General features: G+C 33.7%; 2 protein-coding genes across 4 annotated transcripts in view; one reads left to right on the top strand and one right to left on the bottom strand.

Moving 5' to 3' along the window:
• Positions 1 to 707: 707 nt before the first annotated feature.
• LOC117123887 (multidrug resistance-associated protein 7-like) lies at positions 708 to 14,864 on the top strand. Of its 3 annotated transcripts, none has more exons than XM_033269941.1 (17): positions 708 to 839; positions 1,777 to 3,451; positions 3,996 to 4,223; positions 4,559 to 4,715; positions 4,925 to 5,115; positions 5,991 to 6,242; positions 6,473 to 6,571; positions 7,035 to 7,224; positions 7,546 to 7,809; positions 8,485 to 8,566; positions 9,162 to 9,591; positions 9,861 to 9,988; positions 10,574 to 10,743; positions 11,379 to 11,539; positions 12,191 to 12,444; positions 12,760 to 13,003; positions 13,580 to 14,864. In XM_033269941.1, the coding sequence occupies exons 2-17, from the start codon at positions 1,838 to 1,840 to the stop codon at positions 13,820 to 13,822; spliced, it is 4,707 nt and encodes a 1,568-aa protein (XP_033125832.1). In that variant the 5' UTR covers positions 708 to 839; positions 1,777 to 1,837; the 3' UTR covers positions 13,823 to 14,864. The 3 variants fall into 3 exon arrangements, with proteins under 3 accessions (XP_033125832.1, XP_033125833.1, XP_033125834.1); XM_033269942.1 differs by having other exon boundaries at positions 738 to 852; XM_033269943.1 differs by lacking the exon at positions 708 to 839 and adding an exon at positions 848 to 974.
• Positions 14,865 to 17,728: 2,864 nt separating this feature from the next.
• The window catches only part of LOC117123888 (mediator of RNA polymerase II transcription subunit 6-like), an 11,572-nt gene continuing 10,783 nt past the window's right edge, over positions 17,729 to 18,517 (bottom strand). The window contains exon 6 of the mRNA XM_033269945.1: positions 17,729 to 18,303. Within this exon, the coding sequence (XP_033125836.1) occupies positions 18,121 to 18,303 (183 nt within the window). The 3' untranslated portion in view covers positions 17,729 to 18,120. The remainder of the gene's footprint in view (positions 18,304 to 18,517) is intronic.

The following is an 18,517-nucleotide window of genomic DNA, read 5'->3' as shown; positions in this document are numbered from 1 at the left end:
AATAATAATAATAATAATAATAATAATAATAGTATAACATACAAATTAAATAGTAAAAAGATTGGGGGAATCCCAATATAAAAGCAGTTAAAAAAACATTTAAATAAATAAAACTTTAAAATACAAACAAAATGAGGCTAAACAATTTATGTCATAAAAGTAAAAAGCGCGAAAGAAAAAACACTTAAAACAATAATAATAATAATGATAACCATAATAATAATAATAATAATAATAATAATAATAATAATGACAACAACAATAAAATAATAACAATAACAATAACAACAATACAACATAAAAATTCAATAGTAAGAAAGATTGGGGGAATAGGCCTACAAATTACAATATAAAACCAGTGAACATTTAAATAATTAAAACCTTAAAATACAGATAATATGAGGCTAAACAATTTATGTCATGAAAGTAAAAAACGGGAAAGAAAAATAATAATAATAATAATAATAATAATAATAATAATAATAATAATAATAATAATAATAATAATAATCATAATCATAATCATAATCATAATCATAATCATAATCATAATCATAATCATAATCATAATAATCATAATAATAATAATTAATTATAATAAAATCAGACTTTAAAATAACGAAATAATTCGTCATGGATATGTAAGATAAGATCTTTGATATGTAATTAAAAAAAACAACCGGCGGCGCGCTTCAGTAACCGTTGCCGTTTTGGTATTTGTACCATGGAGGTATAAAAAAGTGGTCATTGCTGTTTTGATTTTTTGCTGTTTTGTCCAGAAACCAAAACAACGAATGGATGATCGGAGAAGGAGTGTACCTAAATCTCCACTATTCTAGGTAAATGAGGAGGGTAAAGCACACTTTTATTAAATCAAACGCTACGCTTAAACAAACTGAAAAGAAGCGAGGACGGCATATACCTAGGCCTAGTATGATATGCTAGTCTTGGCTAGACCTAGACCGACTTACTAGGTAAGGCTAGCTAGGGCAAGGGTTGATCCCTAAACTGGACTAGGTTAGGCCTAGGCCCGCTTGCTTAGGGGCAGAAAACGGAGCTAGGGCCTAGGATATTTCCTTCTCCCCGATGCATAGCCTAGGCCTTGTCTAAAATTGTACAAACGGTGTATTAGTAGGGCTAGCTAGTAATAGTATTAATAGATGACTGTTATATCAGTCATTTCATAAGCTTGGCATATGCTACTTGCTTGTTGGATTTTTTCCTTTGGACTGTTTTTGTCTTATTAAATTTTTTTTTTTGTTTCTGTATGTATGAGGGATCATTAATCATTTATGTAACTAATTCATGAGTTTTTAATAATATTTTATTTATGTAAATGTATAAATAATAATTGTTATGTCACTAAATCATTGACAAGTTTGTGAATAAGAAAATGTTTGAAGTTTTGTACACTTTTATTGTTTATTTTGTTTGTTTGGTTTTTTTTTGGCATGTAAACCAACAATTTCAGCCTGCAAGCTGCTTGTTTTAGTTATTTTTTATACCTGAATAAATAAATATTAAACTAATTAAGTGTTAAAGGAAGATTTTAGTAAAGTAAATTAAAGTATACTGTAGGCCTATCTAATTAATTAGGCCTAGTATATTAAGCAGGGAAGGTCCTACAAAAAAAAGTGCACAGAGATGAATTTTATTAATTATTGCTCCATTAGGCTAGGTTAGGGTCTTCATCACTATGATTCCTCCAGTTACTGTATCTAACTTAATATACGTTTCTTTCAAATTTCATATACAATTTTTAATTATTTTTTGCAGGCACTCAATCTTTGATACTGTTTAAGAACAGTCACCATTTGTGGATTTACTTTAAGTTGCCATGGCAATACTACAAGATCTTTGCCAAGATGGTAGCAAAGAAACCAACAATTATACATTTTGGGGCTATAATTCCTATGGAGCTTGCTATGAGCAACTTATATGCATCCTGCCAGCATACATAATATTTGGACTAACTAGCTGTGTCTATGTTGATAGAAAACTTCAAAGCACAAACCCAATTTTAAAAAAATGTAGAAGTTTATTTATTCGATTCTGCATATCGATAACCAGTATATTACTTCCTGTTCTGAACACAATTCTACTGTATGCCTATATTAAAAAATCTTTGAGTATCGCTTACATCTGTGCTACCGCTTTCAGTGCAGTTTCTTGGCTTATTCACAGCGTCCTTGTCTGGCGAATGCGTGGGATGTCTGTTACGCATGTTCGGGGCCCCATTCCAGTGCTTCTTGCATGGATGCTGACTGTTGTCTCAGATTGTATACAATTGAAGACAATCATATTACAATATACACATAATAAAACTGATATGCAGTTAGCTCTAGGGATCATCATAACAACTGTCACTCTTCAGGTTCTGTATTTTGTTACACTGATTCCAGGGCCCACTCATGTTCGGCCATTTTATTTACCGCCTGATAATACCCATTCGTCAAGTATCAATGAAGCTGAAAAGGATGATGTCGATGAGGAGGATGAGTCGTCAAGCCTGCTCGGTACCAGAAGGCAAAGGAGATATGGTACCAGCCCACCTGCGCTGCCAGGTAAGCATATTGAACTAGGGGTCGCAGAAGATGGAGCTAGCATTTTTTCAAAATTGGTGTTTGCCTGGGTTCAACCATTAATGTTAAAGGGGTCAAAAGGACAGATCTCTAAACCAGATGATGTTTTTCAATTGCCATCTCAATTAAGACCACAGATAGTTTCTAGGAAGTTTCAACAAATTTGCAGTAACATTTTTGACACCAAAAGTGTACAAGATCAGAGTAATGGTCATGTTCCGGAAGAAAACGGTTTAACTGATCAGCCGTGCGTCATATATTCTTCCTCCGCCAATAAAAAACATGGAAAGTACAAACTTATCAGTTGTTTGAACAAAGCATTTGGACTGAAGTTCTACTTTTTAGGAATCGTTAAATTCATTCAGGATTGCATTGGTTTTGCCGGGCCTATCTTTCTACATGCGTTGGTGTCGTATATAGAAAACAGCGGGGAATCAACATCTGATGGCTATTATTATGCAATGGGGTTATTTTTTTCAACATTGCTTGGAGCATTCCTAGGATTACATTTCAACTACCAAGTCAGTAAGATCCAAGTGAAAGTTAGGGGCGCATTGATAAGTACGATTTACCGCAAATCGGTGCGTGTTAACATGGCCACGATGTCTAAGTTTACGACAGGAGAGATTGTGAATTTTATGAGCACAGATACGGACAGGGTTGTCAATTTCTGCTCAAGCTTCCATCAGTTCTGGAGTCTTCCATTCCAAATAGTGGTGGCTTTGTATTTGCTGCATCAGCAAGTTGGACTCGCATTTTTGACGGGGCTAGGCTTCGTGTTGCTGCTTATTCCAGTCAACAAATGGCTGACGGTAAAAATTCAAGGCTACAACGAGAGTATGATGAAGCAGAAAGATGACAGAGTGAAGGTATGTAGTGAGCGAACCCTGATATAAACATGTATAGAACATCATGTGTATGGTAACTTTAAAAAGTTTACAACTGATTAGCAAGGATTAGGTCACAAGTATTGTATAGTCCATAAGGTAAACCAACAATCACATATCACACACAACATAGGCCTCCAAACAGGCACAGCCTTTTACAGTAAATATTTAGGAAGCTATAAGTAACAGTTCTTTGTCTTTACTATAGATATTAGTTGATGCAAGTATTCTTTAAACTATGCATCACATCACAGTTTACTATTTTCAGACAATTCCAAAGGCCGCTCTAATCTTAGGCCTAGCCTATGTGTATGTTAAATTATAGTTTATGTCGACTGACCTTTACCATGGGCATGCGCAGTTTAAACTAAAAAATTTCTTACTGCTTGTTTTAAATTTTTTTTAAAATTATTTTTTAATTTTTTAAATTTTATGCAAGTGGACATGTACTGTATTCATATGCTAGATAAATTCTATTGGTCAGTGTTGATGTTTCATGATTGGCTCACTACATCTTTTCGTGCAGCTTATGAGTGAGATCCTGAGTGGAATACGTGTGATCAAATTCTACGCTTGGGAACTGAGTTTCCAGGAGAAAGTCAACAGGCTGCGTTCTTTGGAACTGGACAGTCTGAAAGGCATTAAGTACCTGGATGCTTGGTGTGTCTACTTCTGGGCTACCACACCTGTCCTCATCTCCATCTTAACATTCACAACATATGCTGGTATAGGAGGCAGCTTGACAGCAGCGAAGGTAAAAACTTTAGTGATTGTTGTGAATTGTCAGGGGGTAGTTTCAAGGTAGGGGGAGAGCATTGTGTTTTTTTGTCACTATATATGTACAGTATGGTGAGGTGTTTGAGACAGTAACAGAGAGCATTCATAATACCTATAGTTTCATTTCATTATTTATTGGGTCTTTTAAACAACATTATGTACATAACAGAAAGCTACAAAAAATAAACAACTAAAATTTTGAGAGACCAGGGTAAACCAAAGTGGACCAAATCACTAGCTAAACTGATTGACACAAATCCTGGTCCTATCTTAATCCTATATAAATAAATATATGGTTATTTATCCTTAAAGGTTTTTACAAGTGTTGCTCTATTCAACATGCTGATTGGCCCATTAAATGCATTTCCTTGGGTCATCAACGGTGTCATTGAGGCCTGGGTATCAGCTCGTAGGGTGGAGTCGTTCCTTCAACTTGAAGATAATGATCTCAATAAGTATTACAAGCCAGGTAAGTTGAATGTTAAAATAATAGTACCACTTGTCTTCTCATTAATTTCGTTTATTTTTATATTGAAAATGTAACCATACTATGGCTTCACTAAGATATCATCTTTGACAAAACTTACATATTTGTAGGTTTCACTTAGTAAATTTAGGATAATTTATTTGGTTTATGAATATACTGTAGTTTTTTAAAATCTTTGCTCTGTTTCTCAGGCCCAATGAATGGCGACCAATCAGTACTTGATGTCCAGATTCAAAATGGACACTACAATTGGGGTAAATATCGAAGTCCAAATATGTCTGACCAATCAAATGCAGTAGAAAGATCTGATGTGGAAGGGGATGGAATGGCAAAGCCAGCTGGAACGCTATCTCTAACAGACATCAACTTATCGGCCTTTAAGGTAGAGTAGGGTCATGGATTTATTTTGTTTATCAAGTGATATGAAAACCCTGCTCACTTAACCGAACTGAGTGAAACATGATGTGATGTCTCCAGAGAAACTTACCAATAACTTAATACTCTCTATAAACCACAATTCTAACTCATAATTCAACAGATAGTTGTAATTAGTTTGATATTTGATATTTATTTATTTGTTATTTATTTTATATTTATTTATTGATTTGATATTTATTTATTTATTTATTTGATATTTATTTATAACAGATATTTGATATCTGTTATAAATAAATATTTGATATTTATTTATAACAGATATTTGATATTTATTTTTTTATTTTATTTATTCATTCTGAAGTAATTACAAGTAAAAACATTCAAGGATAAAAACACAGAAAAGTACAAAAAGCAACTTATTTCCACTGTGGTCCCTAAATTTGTATTTGTAGTTTTTTGTTTTTTTAAATATTTACCACATCTATGCATTTTAATAATATTTTATTAACAACCAGACTTGAATCTCATGGAAAAGACTTACATAATGCTCATCACATCTCTGAGCTGAAAGTTAAAACAAATAGGCTAGTTAAGAGTCCAATTTCATACTTTTAATATTAAAATTCACAACAAGCAGCAGTAAACTGATTTTTGCAACAGTGCTCCTCCATTGAAATCCATTCTTTTCTATATTTTACCTTTTGATATTTTTTTTTTTTTTTTTGTAGCTTTTGTTAATTTATTGCTGTTTGACACATGTATATATATGCAATATGGCCTTTTGGCCACAAGGTGTATTGTTTTTTTTGTGTAACTTTTCAAATAAAGATATATTATTGGATTCTAATGCAGTATTTATTATTTTATTCCTAATAATAGGGTCAGCTTATAGGGGTAATCGGAACAGTAGGCTGTGGAAAGAGCTCTTTGCTTGCAGCTCTAATGGCCGAGATGAACCATGATAGAGGGTCAACATGGGTGTCAAGCTTGGAGGAAGGCTTTGGCCTAGCTGCCCAAGAGTCCTGGATACAGCATGCAACACTCAGGGATAATATACTGTTTGGTGAAGAGTATGATAATGAGAGATACAATGCTGTTCTACAGGCTTGTGCTTTGATTGAAGATCTTAAGGTAGGCTTCCAAATCAGTGATAATGATAATGACAGCAACGGATGTAGTGTGATAATAATAATAATATGTCGTTCTTATATAGCACTTAATGCGATTGTCTATAATGAGGATGATAAGTAATTATAGTAAAGGTATAATGATGATAATTAAGGGCATGTTGGGAATTTTGCAGGCTGTTCTTCATTAAAAATGCTGTTGTTTTTCAATCATTTATATTTTGGTTTATGTAGATCCTTCCAGCAAGTGACAAGACAGAAATTGGTGAGAATGGCGTAAACTTAAGCGGTGGTCAGAAGGCAAGGGTTGCACTAGCTAGAGCAGTCTATCAGGTCAGAAAATAGCAATATTTTTTTTTTAATGCTTTTTTCGAATAAGCGCCGCACTGAAGCCTCCAAAAATGTTATGAAAGCTGTGGCGCTTATTCGGGCATTTATTTAATCATAGTTTATTATTGTTACATATGATCATTCTTTTTTACTATTTAGTTTTTATTATTATTTTGGTAATATTTTTTTAATGTAATTAAATTATTATCATTGTTGCTGTTCTTTTTTAATTCATTTTATACATTATAATATTGATATTCCTAAAAGAGTAATAATTATAAATAACAGTAATGTCATCCTTATTATTAACTTGTGATGAATATAATTTTATTAGTATCATTGTTATAATCACCAACAATTTTAATTATTTTTACATGACATTTTAGTTTTCAAATGGTGTTATTAATCTTTAATAATCCATATAATTCTTTATTAATTCTTATTAATCTGTGTATTGTGGGATTAGGATAAAGATATCTATCTACTGGATGATCCTCTATCTGCTGTTGATGCTCACGTTGGTGACCACCTGTTCAACAAATGCATCTTGGGAATTCTGAGAGAAAAGACCAGAATCCTTTGCACCCACCACATCAGATACCTTTGGCAAGCTGATGTCGTGGTTGCTATGGCAAATGGTACCATAACATCTATCGGTAAGGAAGAGTGATGGATGGTGATGGTATTGTAACGATGATGGAAATTGGCTGGAATTGACGAAGCTTTTGATGATGAAAATTATGATCATTTTTTTCTGATTGTGGTACTGATGATAATGTTATAGATGATGATTTTGATGATTATTGTGGTCGTGAGAATTATTTTAATGAATCTGATGGTTATGGTTTTATGATGGTGATGATTGAGATGACTATAATTTTGATAATGATTTTGGTAAGAGCAGTACCATTTTAGATGTTGGTAAGTAGGTAATTATGGTGATGGTAATGTTAATATATTTACTATTATTTTTGTAGGCCCACCATCAACAGTTCTCAATGAATTTGATTTGAGTGAAGATGGCCTAACGCCAGCTGCAAGTGGGAGTGGGGATACACTGCACGACGAGAAGGATGATTTGACTGGTGGTGACGAACACATCGACGACACCAGCGATAAACTGATACAAGAGGAAGAACAGGATAAAGGCGTTGTGAAGCTGGATGTGTATCATGCTTATTGGAAGGCTGTAGGCAATGTTTTAGCAGTTGCTGTATTCATATCTTTGTTCTTTATGCAAGGTAACTAACATCTAGTGTCGTTATTCCTTCAAAGTTCATTTAAATAGTCTTATATTTTTTAGTACACTGCGCTTGCACAGATATACTCTATGCTGTGGTAGTTTAGTTTTTATGTAAAATGGAATGTGTTATGTTCATGGAATTTTTATGTAAAATGGAATGTGTTAATATTCATGGAATTTTTATGTAAAATGGAATGTGTTAATATTCATGGAATTTTTATGTAAAATGGAATGTGTCAATGTTCATGGAATTTTTATGTAAAATGGAATGTTTTAATGTTCATGGAGTTTTATATAAAATTGAATGTGTTAATGTTCATGGAATTTTCCTGTAAAAGGGAATGTGTAAACGTTGTTCATTTCAGTTCATTTCATTTGACAGACATGCCAAGTACAGAGTGAATGTAGTTTTTTATAAGCGAGTTGGTAATTGGTCCTACATTCTGACAGATGACCAATGGCTGATAGCATCTTGTCTGATAATAGACTATCTTAGAGTAATTTGGCCTAGTTCCTGCAGTATACTCATTCTCCTAGTATTAGGAGCCTATTTTTATACAAGGTTTTATAACTTTTAACATACACAATAATTTATTATTATTTTAAACGCAGGAATATATTTTAGACCATGATGCCCCTAGAATTGTTAACTTGTAATATATTTCATTTTCAGCTTCAAGAAATGTGAATGATTGGTGGTTGGCATTCTGGGTAACGCATTCAGCAGACCAGGAGACATTGGGCTACAAACAAAGGTAGGGGGAGTTACAGAATGCTGATTAAGATGCTTCACTTCCAGTCCTAGGATCCTGTGTTTAAATCCTGCATTGTTGATGGAGTGGAGTTGAATAGCTTGGTGGTTAAGGTGCTTGCCTTCCAATCCTAGGGTTCTGTGTTCAAATCTTGCAATGTAGACTTGCCACAAGTCTCTAATTTATGGATTTTTCGTAATATTAGCGCATTTCGGAATGCACCACCAGCGTCAGTTCATGTTGAGAAACTTTTTTGATGAGAATAAGTTAAAAAAAAAAAAAAAATGAGAAAAAAAAAAAAAAAAAGTATACTATGGAACGCCATGCAAATAAGTAATATGGAACGCCATTTGTGCCAAAATCAATTTATTCTTAAGCATTTCAACTGATTAAGACAAAGATTAGGGACTGGAACCCAGTCTACTTGCAATGTTGATGGAGGAGAATGGAGCTACCGAATTGTTGTTAAGATGTTTACCTTCCAAACCCATGGTCCTGAATCAAGTCCTACAAGTTTTTAAATTTATATAACATTTTTAAAGTCATGCAAATTTTTCTAATTCAAAGAATTAAGCATATTTTTTTTAAATATTTGTAGGTCTGTTGAAGTACAATATACTTATTCCAATTCCTCAATAACGCCAAAGAATCTAACAACAGCCACAGACAACTTAAGATTCTACCTCGGTATTTACGGCGGATTAGCTGTTGCAAACTCTGTCTTTACTCTTCTCCGAGCATTTTTATTTGCGTATGGAGGTTTATGCGCCACAAAGCTGATACACGACGACGTATTTAACAGAATCCTGCAAGCGCCAATTTCATTTTTTGGAGAAACACCGATTGGAAGGATCCTAAATCGGTTCTCATCCGATGTTTACAGTATAGATAAAGATTTACCGTTCATGCTGAATATATTCTTGGCTCAGGTGTTTGGTATTCTTGGTACCATCATCATCACCTGCTATACTTTACCATGGTTCATTCTGGTGCTAGTACCCATATTCCTGGTGTACTACCTTATACAGGTTGGTATTCTTTCATCATATTCATTATCAATATCATTATTATTATTATTATTATGATCATCCTTAGTATCTTCGTCACCATCATAATCATCATCATTTTACATTATGTCTTATAATGCATGATAATGATATAAAATATGTATTATAAGACATAATACATATAAAATATGTATTATGTCTTATAATACATATTTTATATCATTATCATCCCTTATCATTAACATCATTACAATAATGTAACATCTGTAATGTTTCCTTTTGTCTTTAAGAAATATTACCGAAAAACATCAAGAGAGTTGAAACGTGTAACAAGTGTTACACGCTCACCAATTTATGCACATTTCTCTGAAAGTCTTGCTGGCCTGATGACAATCAGGGCATTACGAGCATCTGAACGGTAAGTATTAGAGGGCTCACCACAATTCTTGTAGCTTGTAACAGTCACATACACCGAAAGGTCCACTGATTAATCTCAGATAAGAAAGTATAATACATACTCCAAGTATTGAAATACACGCCATCGTGTTGGGATTCAATATTTCGACATTAATTATGTCATCATCAGGAATGAAGGTATCACCTACACAGTGGAGATAATTCAGCTACGTACCATTCCAACATACCACTCTCTAACCTTTAGAGATGTTCATTTGAAGTGTTAATGTTATTGTACTTGTGAGCATATACTCATCAATCCAATCCTTATTAAACATTCTGAGCTTGCCAGCTATTGATTAGTTGCAGTGAATTGTATTGCTTCCTTATGTATAGACACACCTGCTAAATGTTAGATTGTGACATATATATATATTTATTTATATTTTATTTATTCAATTTCATACTGTACAATTTATACATTACAAAAAAACTGACAGAACAATATGAAAATTAAAGTGTGACAGTACACACCTGAATTATTCATGCTGTTTTCTTCAGAATTTAAAATAATTGAATCGGTTTATTTTTTTATGATACTCCAAAGGTTTGAAAAGGAGAATCTGACAAGACTTGAGCAGAACCAGCGTGCTGATTTCTGCAGTCAAGCTGTGACAATGTGGCTGGGATTTTGGCTTCAGTTGTTAGGCGTGGTCATGGTTGGAGCTGTAGGATTGCTGTCAGTTTTGGAGCATCACAATGGCGGTATAAACCCTGGTGAGGTTTTAGAAATGTTGCTAATTCAGCAAATGTTGCATAACGTTAAAACTGTGCCTTACAGTCAAAAGGTTTTGGACTGCTTGTGTCCTTGGGTAGTGGTGTATCTAGGATTCTTGAGATGGGGGTGCGAAGGTGAAGTGAGGGATGGCCTGATACTTCAACTTGAGCATGAATAATTTGCTTTGAACTTTTTCAATATGAGGGGGAGGCGACCAGGGCTGTGAGCTTTTTTAGACACGGTACTGTCCTTTGGCAAAACCATCTTAGCTAAAGTTTACTCTCTTCATTCATGAGTATAAATAGGTACCAATTTGTGGGTGGAGTTTAATGATTCTGAATGTAATTGGTGATTGCAAACATAACTAGGAATACTCCCCAGGGAGTGGGGGAGGTTACATGTTTTGTATGATTGATTCTGTATCCAATGGCCGGAGGGAATAGTGCCTTATACAGATAGGGAAGGTAAATATTTATTTATTTTTTTAATTTATTTAATTTAATGGATACAAGCCAACAGGTGACAAGCACCTCTACAACGGCTCACTAAAAATGATATACAGGGAAAGGTTCAGAAACTTGCCTAAACATATGTACAACAACATTCTATTATTTTCATGTTTGGTTACTTGCAGGACTTGTTGGCCTAGCCATCTCCTACATTCTTGGAATCACCGGGCAGCTGATGGGCGTCATAACCTCATTCACTGAAACAGAGAAGCAGATGGTTAGCGTTGAACGTATTATGCATTACATCAATGAGGTGCCTCAAGAAAGTCAAAATGCATTGATCTATGTAAGATGCAGTTTTTTTTGTATGCTTGATGCAGATTGCTACATGTTGTGATTTGTTGCTACTTATTACTATAGCTTGCTAGTGGTTGCTACTTGATACTAAAGCTTGCTGCTGGTTACTACTAGTTAATACAGATTGCTACTGGTTGCTACTGGTCACTACTGCTAGTTACAAGTTGTTACTTATTGCTACAGCTTGCTGCGCTGCTCCTGATTACTACAACTTGATACTACTTTTTCTTGGTTACGACAGCTTGTTGCTCCTGAATACTCTAGCTTGTTACTAGTTACTACTTGTCACTACAGCTTGCTGCAGGCTGTTACTTGTTGCTACAGTTTCTTGCTGGTTGCTCCTTGTTACTACAGCTTGTTGCTGGTTGCTCCTGGTTACTGTATAGGCTTGTTGCTGGTTTCTACTGGTTACTACAGCTTGCTGCTTGCTACTAGTCACTATAGCTTAGCTGCAGGTTATTACTTGTTGCTACAACTTTCTGCTGGTTACTGTTTATTACTACAGATGGCAGCTTATTGCCAGAATTTGAATTTGCTAATTGTATTAAAATCATTTACATTCTGCCTTATGTACATGCTACATGATTTATATTAGAAATAACTGAATATGCAATAATTTTTATGATTCATTTTAATTCAGACTCCAGTTCAATGGCCATCTCTAGGTCGAATATGTTTTAATGGGGTCAGTTTTTCTTATCGACGTCATCTACCCAATGCTCTGAATTCTGTCACGTTCACAACAGGACCAGGAGAAAAGATTGGCATTGTTGGAAGGACAGGTTCGGGAAAATCCAGCCTTTTCCAAGCCTTGTTCCGAATGGTTGAAATTCAGGATGGTTACATCACCGTAGATGGCACCAACATCTCACATATTCAAGTTCAAGATCTAAGGTTATTATTTTTTTTAATATTTTATTTTTATTTGTGTTTTTGTTGGATTATTTTTATTTATTTTTAGTCATTTACTGATAATAATGGTGCATTGTTACACCTGCTTGATAATGGTAATATTAAGTATATGATGATTATAATAATTATGATCATCATAATGACAAGAAAGATGCTGTGTTTTCTGTTTGTCATTGTTTGATTGATTAAAATTGATAATGATGATAATAATTGACTGATAACATGTATAATATTTTAAATGAATAACAGTTATTAAATATGGATCCGCCTGATTGTCAACGTTCAATGTCTCTTCAGGTCTAAACTAGCTATCATCCCGCAGGATCCATTCTTATTTTGCGGCACAATCAGAGAAAATCTTGATCCAAAGGGAAACTATTCAGATGCTGAATTATGGTCCATCTTGGAGAAGTGCCATCTGAGGGAAGTGGTTCGAGATTTAGGGGGATTGGAAGGGGAAGCTGCGGAAAAAGGTCGTCATTTTTCAGCAGGTCAACGTCAGTTAGTTTGCTTAGCCAGAGCAATGCTGACAAGGGCAAAGGTAAGATAGCTTGAAATTTTTAAATTTTTTTTGTAAGGTTGATGTTGCAACAATGGATTGAATATTTACTTCATTGTAGAGTAGTAGTGTATCAGTATAAATTAAAGTTAGATCTTATAAATATTATTTTTATTATTATTATTATTATTATTATTATTGTTATTATTACTATTATCATTTATTCTTAGATATTCTGTCAATGGATTGAATATTCACTTCATTGTAAAGTAGTAGTTTATCAGTAGAAATTAAACTTAGATCTTATAAATATTATTTTTATTTTTATTATTATTGTTGTTATTATTATTATTTTATTCATAGATGTTCTGTCAATGGTAAATCCTGAAAAAAAATTCAATTGCTCATTTAAAGGCCGACTCATCATCATACAACGCAGCCTGACACAATTTATCATTGAGAATAATCCTTAGGTCTTAGAGAGAATATTTTAAATGTTTAATATTCTATGATGTGGCTATTCGCATTTATGATGATGACACACAATTTTGTTTTATAATTATTATCTACACTATTATTATTAATGCATTTATTCAGCTCTACTATTTTTATTTAAAGATTTTGTGCATTGATGAGGCCACAGCAAGCATCGACCACGACACCGACAAACTCCTTCAAGACACCATTCGCACGGAATTTCGCCAGAACACAGTCTTAACTATCGCCCACCGTATCAACACAGTCCGGGACAGTGACCGGGTGATCGTAATGGACTCGGGCAAGATCGCGGAATTCGACACCCCTGATGAACTACTGCGAGACACACAGTCTTTGTTTTACGGGCTAGTGCATTTAAAATAAACCCTTGAATTTTTATATCACCTCATATGTACTTATTTATTTAAAAAATATATACACTTTGTTGTCACAATGTTTTTCTTCGTCAGCTATTTGATTTATATTTAATTTGAAAAAGCTAATTATTTTAGATTTATATTATGCACAATTGAAGTGCCTATTTTTTATATATGTAACTTAAATTGAAGCATTCTATTCTGTAATTATCGTGTTTTTCATATGAAAAATTAAATAACCAATTAAATAGAGTTATATAATAGAATAGGCTCTCAATTATTTGGCATGTGTGTCTATAATTTATCAATACTACGAAAATTGTAGTAATAGATTTACCAGCACTTGGGCACAGACTTTTTATAGATTGTTGATACATGAACGGTTGGCCTAGGCCACCACGTTGACACTTAGGGGCCACGTTAGCTTAGGGTAAAACACAGGCTTCATTTTGTTGTCATGGTTTGTCATTAATTGTATTGACTAAAATACTATTTTGTTTAGTGATGTCAAAAAAAAAACTCTGTTGTTGTATTCTGTCGATAATAAATGAGATTCAAAGTGTTGGCAATCATTTTTCCTGAGTAGCCTACTGATTGGTTGATGAAGGTAGATTACTCTTGGCAAAACTTTGACAACAAAAATAGTCTGGATTTCCACAAATGCATACAAAAGGTGTTTGTATAACTTCTGTGTATTAAATATAAAATATTGTGCCAAAAATATTTTAGAAATGTAAGATATGAAATAACAATTGCTAAAGAAGTCAGAAATAACAAAGTTTAAAAAGTAAATGTTTATGGTTTTATTCAAAACAGTGTTACACAGACTTTCTGAACTAAGCATATGTGATATTATGTTAGTACACAGATGGAATTCATTAGCTTTAAAAATTAAACCATTACCACCATTAGAATACATATTACTTTTGATATTGCTTTCACACCTGTACTGTTTCTTTGAGTTTTTTAACTGAGTGTGGTGTGATGTTTAATGTATGAACACAAATGAAATTAATTATTTTCCTTTAATAAAAAAAGAACAAAGAAAACGAACATCTTATTTCTTATTCTGTAATAGTATTTGTAACAAAATTTTAAAGGAAGGATATGTGTATACTCTTATACACATCTTCATTGTTTGATTGGGTGGGTAGGTATGTAGGTAGATAGAGAGTTGCTGGTAGCAGGTTACTGGGTAGCACAGACATGAAGGGACCCTTAGGGGCGAAGATATAAAACTACACTATTATTATTATTACTATACAAATAAACTAAGATGATTGTTTAATTATATTACATATTTGGCAGGTATTAGATTACATTATATTGTTATTTATTGTTTATGTTAATGCTTTTAGCAAATAAAAAAGTTTGTGTGCATATGAGGTACCTGCCATTGATTACACATTATATTTGTTGTTGTGTAACAGTATGGCGACACTCCATTTCACGAATTGTTGCAAAGTGACCATGAATACCAAGTTCACCAGGACGGAACCCAATCCTTGTTACATGCTGGAGCTGTGGAGCTGACCCGAGTCTATTGAACCAGGCAAATTTGCCTATATAGCCTTTCTTATTTTATCGTATATATATATATATATATATATATATATATATATATATATGTGTGTGTGTGTGTATATGTATGTGTATATGTATGTATATATATATATGTGTGTGTGTGTATATATATATATATGTGTATATATATATGTACGGATATCCGTTTGATTTTGTTATAGCTTAATAAATTTGTGTTCCGCAAGTCAACTTTCGATGATTGTACACCGTTTTTTCATTGCTTTTGCATTTTATTTCACTTGGAGCATACATGCAAACCCAATCTTCAATATATATATATGTATGTATATATATGTGTATATGTGTGTGTGTGTATATATATATAAATCAAGATAGGATGTAGGGAAAATCTAAACCGTCTTTTGAAATGCTATATAAATAAATATGTAAATAATAAGTCCTCATATAGGAACATAAGATGTAAGGATCATACCAAATGTGGAGGGGTCACCTAAAACTCCAGGTTCCGTTAGATGTAGTCCATTGAGTAATGTTTATATATAAAACGCCACCTGGAGTGGTATAAAAAACAATTAATGAATTGAATACTTTTTCTAATGCGCCATTCCTTTATGATGATGAGGAGGATGATGTTGATCATTATAATAATAATAATAATAATAATAATAATAATAATAATAATAATAATAATAAACTCAGATAGAAACAGTATATAGGCTGTTATGTGACACAAAGGTAATAATGGTCAATCCGACCCTAATTACTTGCAATTAAAATTTATCACCCTTTTAAAGTGAGAAATTTTTGTAAAGTATGTGGGTGCCATTTCCCGGCAGAGGAGCCATTTTTTCAAACCATGGAGTTGTGTCCGCCCCTTGAGGGGACCATGTAGTGGCTCTACTGGTTACCAGCATGGGCGCAGATCATGGGAAGATGGGGGACACGTCCCCCACATATTTTTAAGGTGGGTTTGGTAACTCTTACTTTTCAACCGCAACGTAATTTCATAAGTAAAGAAGATGCCTGGAAGTTGTTGAATTGAACTGCATAAATAATGACCCAGGTTTTAACGAAAGAGCGCTGTACAGCCAAAGTACAGTACTGTAACATCATATCTTATAGCAAGATTTCGGTATCTCTACCCACTAACATCTGAATTATCTGTAATGTATAATTTGTGAAGTATGAGAAAAAGTATAAGATTGGTTTTCGGCACACGAAGTAGGTAAATTAAAATAAATACATCAAAGACAATTAAGTTCCATTTTTTATGGTACAATACAGAAGTTAATTAGATTTTTATTATTGCCGAAAATTGCAGTTAAAAGATCATGGTGACATGATTACTATATAACAGTGTCATTCCGGCCAATTTGAGGTGTTATTCCTCAACCATGATGGGGTTGACGTAGGTGTGAACTCGCGGCTTTGAAGTAAGTAAAGTAAAGTAAATACATTAAAAATGGACTCTATGGTTGCAGAAAATCGATGATAAAAGATCATGAGAAATTTGTTGGCGCTTCATTTTTACTATAATGGTGATGTGATGATGACGAATGTTACTATATAAAAGTGACATTTCCGGCCATGAAAGGTACTATTTCCCACAATTTTTGCACCTCTGCCACAACCATGGTGGGGTTGAGATGGGTGTGCTCTATTGATGTGAATGATTCTCTTTATAGGCTGAAACAGAGTGGCAGCATTTTTTATGTAACTGTTTAGAAGTTGTTGCCAAGACGGCAGAGCTACTACCAAGGTCGGCATTTCAATTCTTGGTAAGAATGATAAATTGTTGATGTAATATAAATAAAAAACATTTTTCCATCTAGTTTTTAAATATTTAAAAAATATCACTCTATGTGTCTTTAAAAAAAATCAGTTGTACATGATGTCAAAACTTGTTTTTTTCTTCTGGAGGTTTTAAAGACAGATGTTTTTCTTGTATTTAGTTTCAGATATTTCAAGAGAACTTAGATGTATATCTTGGATTAGGTGTCTTTATTATTGAATCATCTGAAGGTAAACAATACATTTAACTGTTAAAAAAAGCACTTATCTATGTTTTTGTCTCCACACAGAAGAATAAACGTGTACCTGATAGGATGTAGTGGTGTTGAATGTAATAATAATAATAATAATAATAATTGTTGACTTATTTAGTGCATATTGTACACTAACCTCTATGCGCTTTACATTATTACCCTGGTCACTGGATCAAGAACATGGAACACAACACTCATGCCCCATAATGTTGCAGCTGTAATCAGCGCATGGTTGTTTGAACCTACCAGGTACCCACTAGTACTCCTGGGTGGAGAGAGACAACCATAAAGTACCTTGCCCAAGGAAACAAGCGACTTGCACAGCGAGAGTTTCGAACCCCAAAACTTAAGGTTGGGAGTCCAAGCCACGACCGATGTGCCAACAGCTTCTATCTGTGCATTAAATATTGGCAAGTTGGAGCTAAGATAGATACATGTACATATAGTATATTTATAGACATATCAGTAATTCCTTTTCCTAAAATAAATAAAATCAAAATCCAGTACATTGCCGAGGAGCAGCAAAAGTGGCATAAACCACGGTCATCCATCCAGGATATGCTTTTCTGACCTGACTTCTGTGCTAACATCATCTATAATAATTGTTTGTTGATTGCAATCACCATCAACGTAAGAGTAACAGAAGGGCACCTCTCACCATTCTCAAGGAATTTATGTCATACAAACACTGCAGAATATACTGTAGTTCTAGTGTTCATTTACTGAGCTTACGTTTCTTGGCCAATGGGGGTTTGATGTTTGAGCCTGGGGATACAAACCCATCACCACTGCCAGATCCCGAATGATTTTCCCCCTTCTCTTCTTTGATATTGCTGGTATCAATAAACTCTGGTGTATGTTTGTGTTCCATCACAATAGGTTTTTCACCTGGTTTAGGCTGCAATATCGATAATTGAGAAAGAAAGAATGAATATTTATTAATAATAACAATTATTATATTTTAGATTAATTATATGAAGTGATATGCGTGAGCACCTAACACTGGATGGAAACTCGCATATATTAAAGCATCTGAAAAGTTCACGTCACTGTAAACAATCAGCCAATGAGGACTGTTTCACAATACTGGACTCCGCCTCTACAACCCAAAT

The sequence above is a fragment of the Anneissia japonica genome, unplaced genomic scaffold, assembly GCF_011630105.1.
Source record: "Anneissia japonica isolate Jap-2015-1 unplaced genomic scaffold, ASM1163010v1 scaffold287736_len1891122_cov214, whole genome shotgun sequence".
In the NCBI taxonomy this organism is placed as follows: Eukaryota; Metazoa; Echinodermata; class Crinoidea; order Comatulida; family Comatulidae; genus Anneissia; species Anneissia japonica.
Note: the sequence above shows the minus strand (reverse complement) of the source record. Positions and strands in the feature narration are given on the sequence as shown.

Excerpts from the sequence above, each read along its gene's own strand:
- LOC117123887 (XM_033269941.1), top strand. The coding sequence starts at position 1,838 with ATGGCAATACTACAAGATCTTTGCCAAGATGGTAGCAAAGAAACCAAC. Across the intron at positions 6,243-6,472 it reads CTTTGATTGAAGATCTTAAG|ATCCTTCCAGCAAGTGACAA; the intron begins GTAGGCTTCCAA and ends TGGTTTATGTAG. Across the intron at positions 13,004-13,579 it reads CAATGCTGACAAGGGCAAAG|ATTTTGTGCATTGATGAGGC; the intron begins GTAAGATAGCTT and ends TTTTATTTAAAG.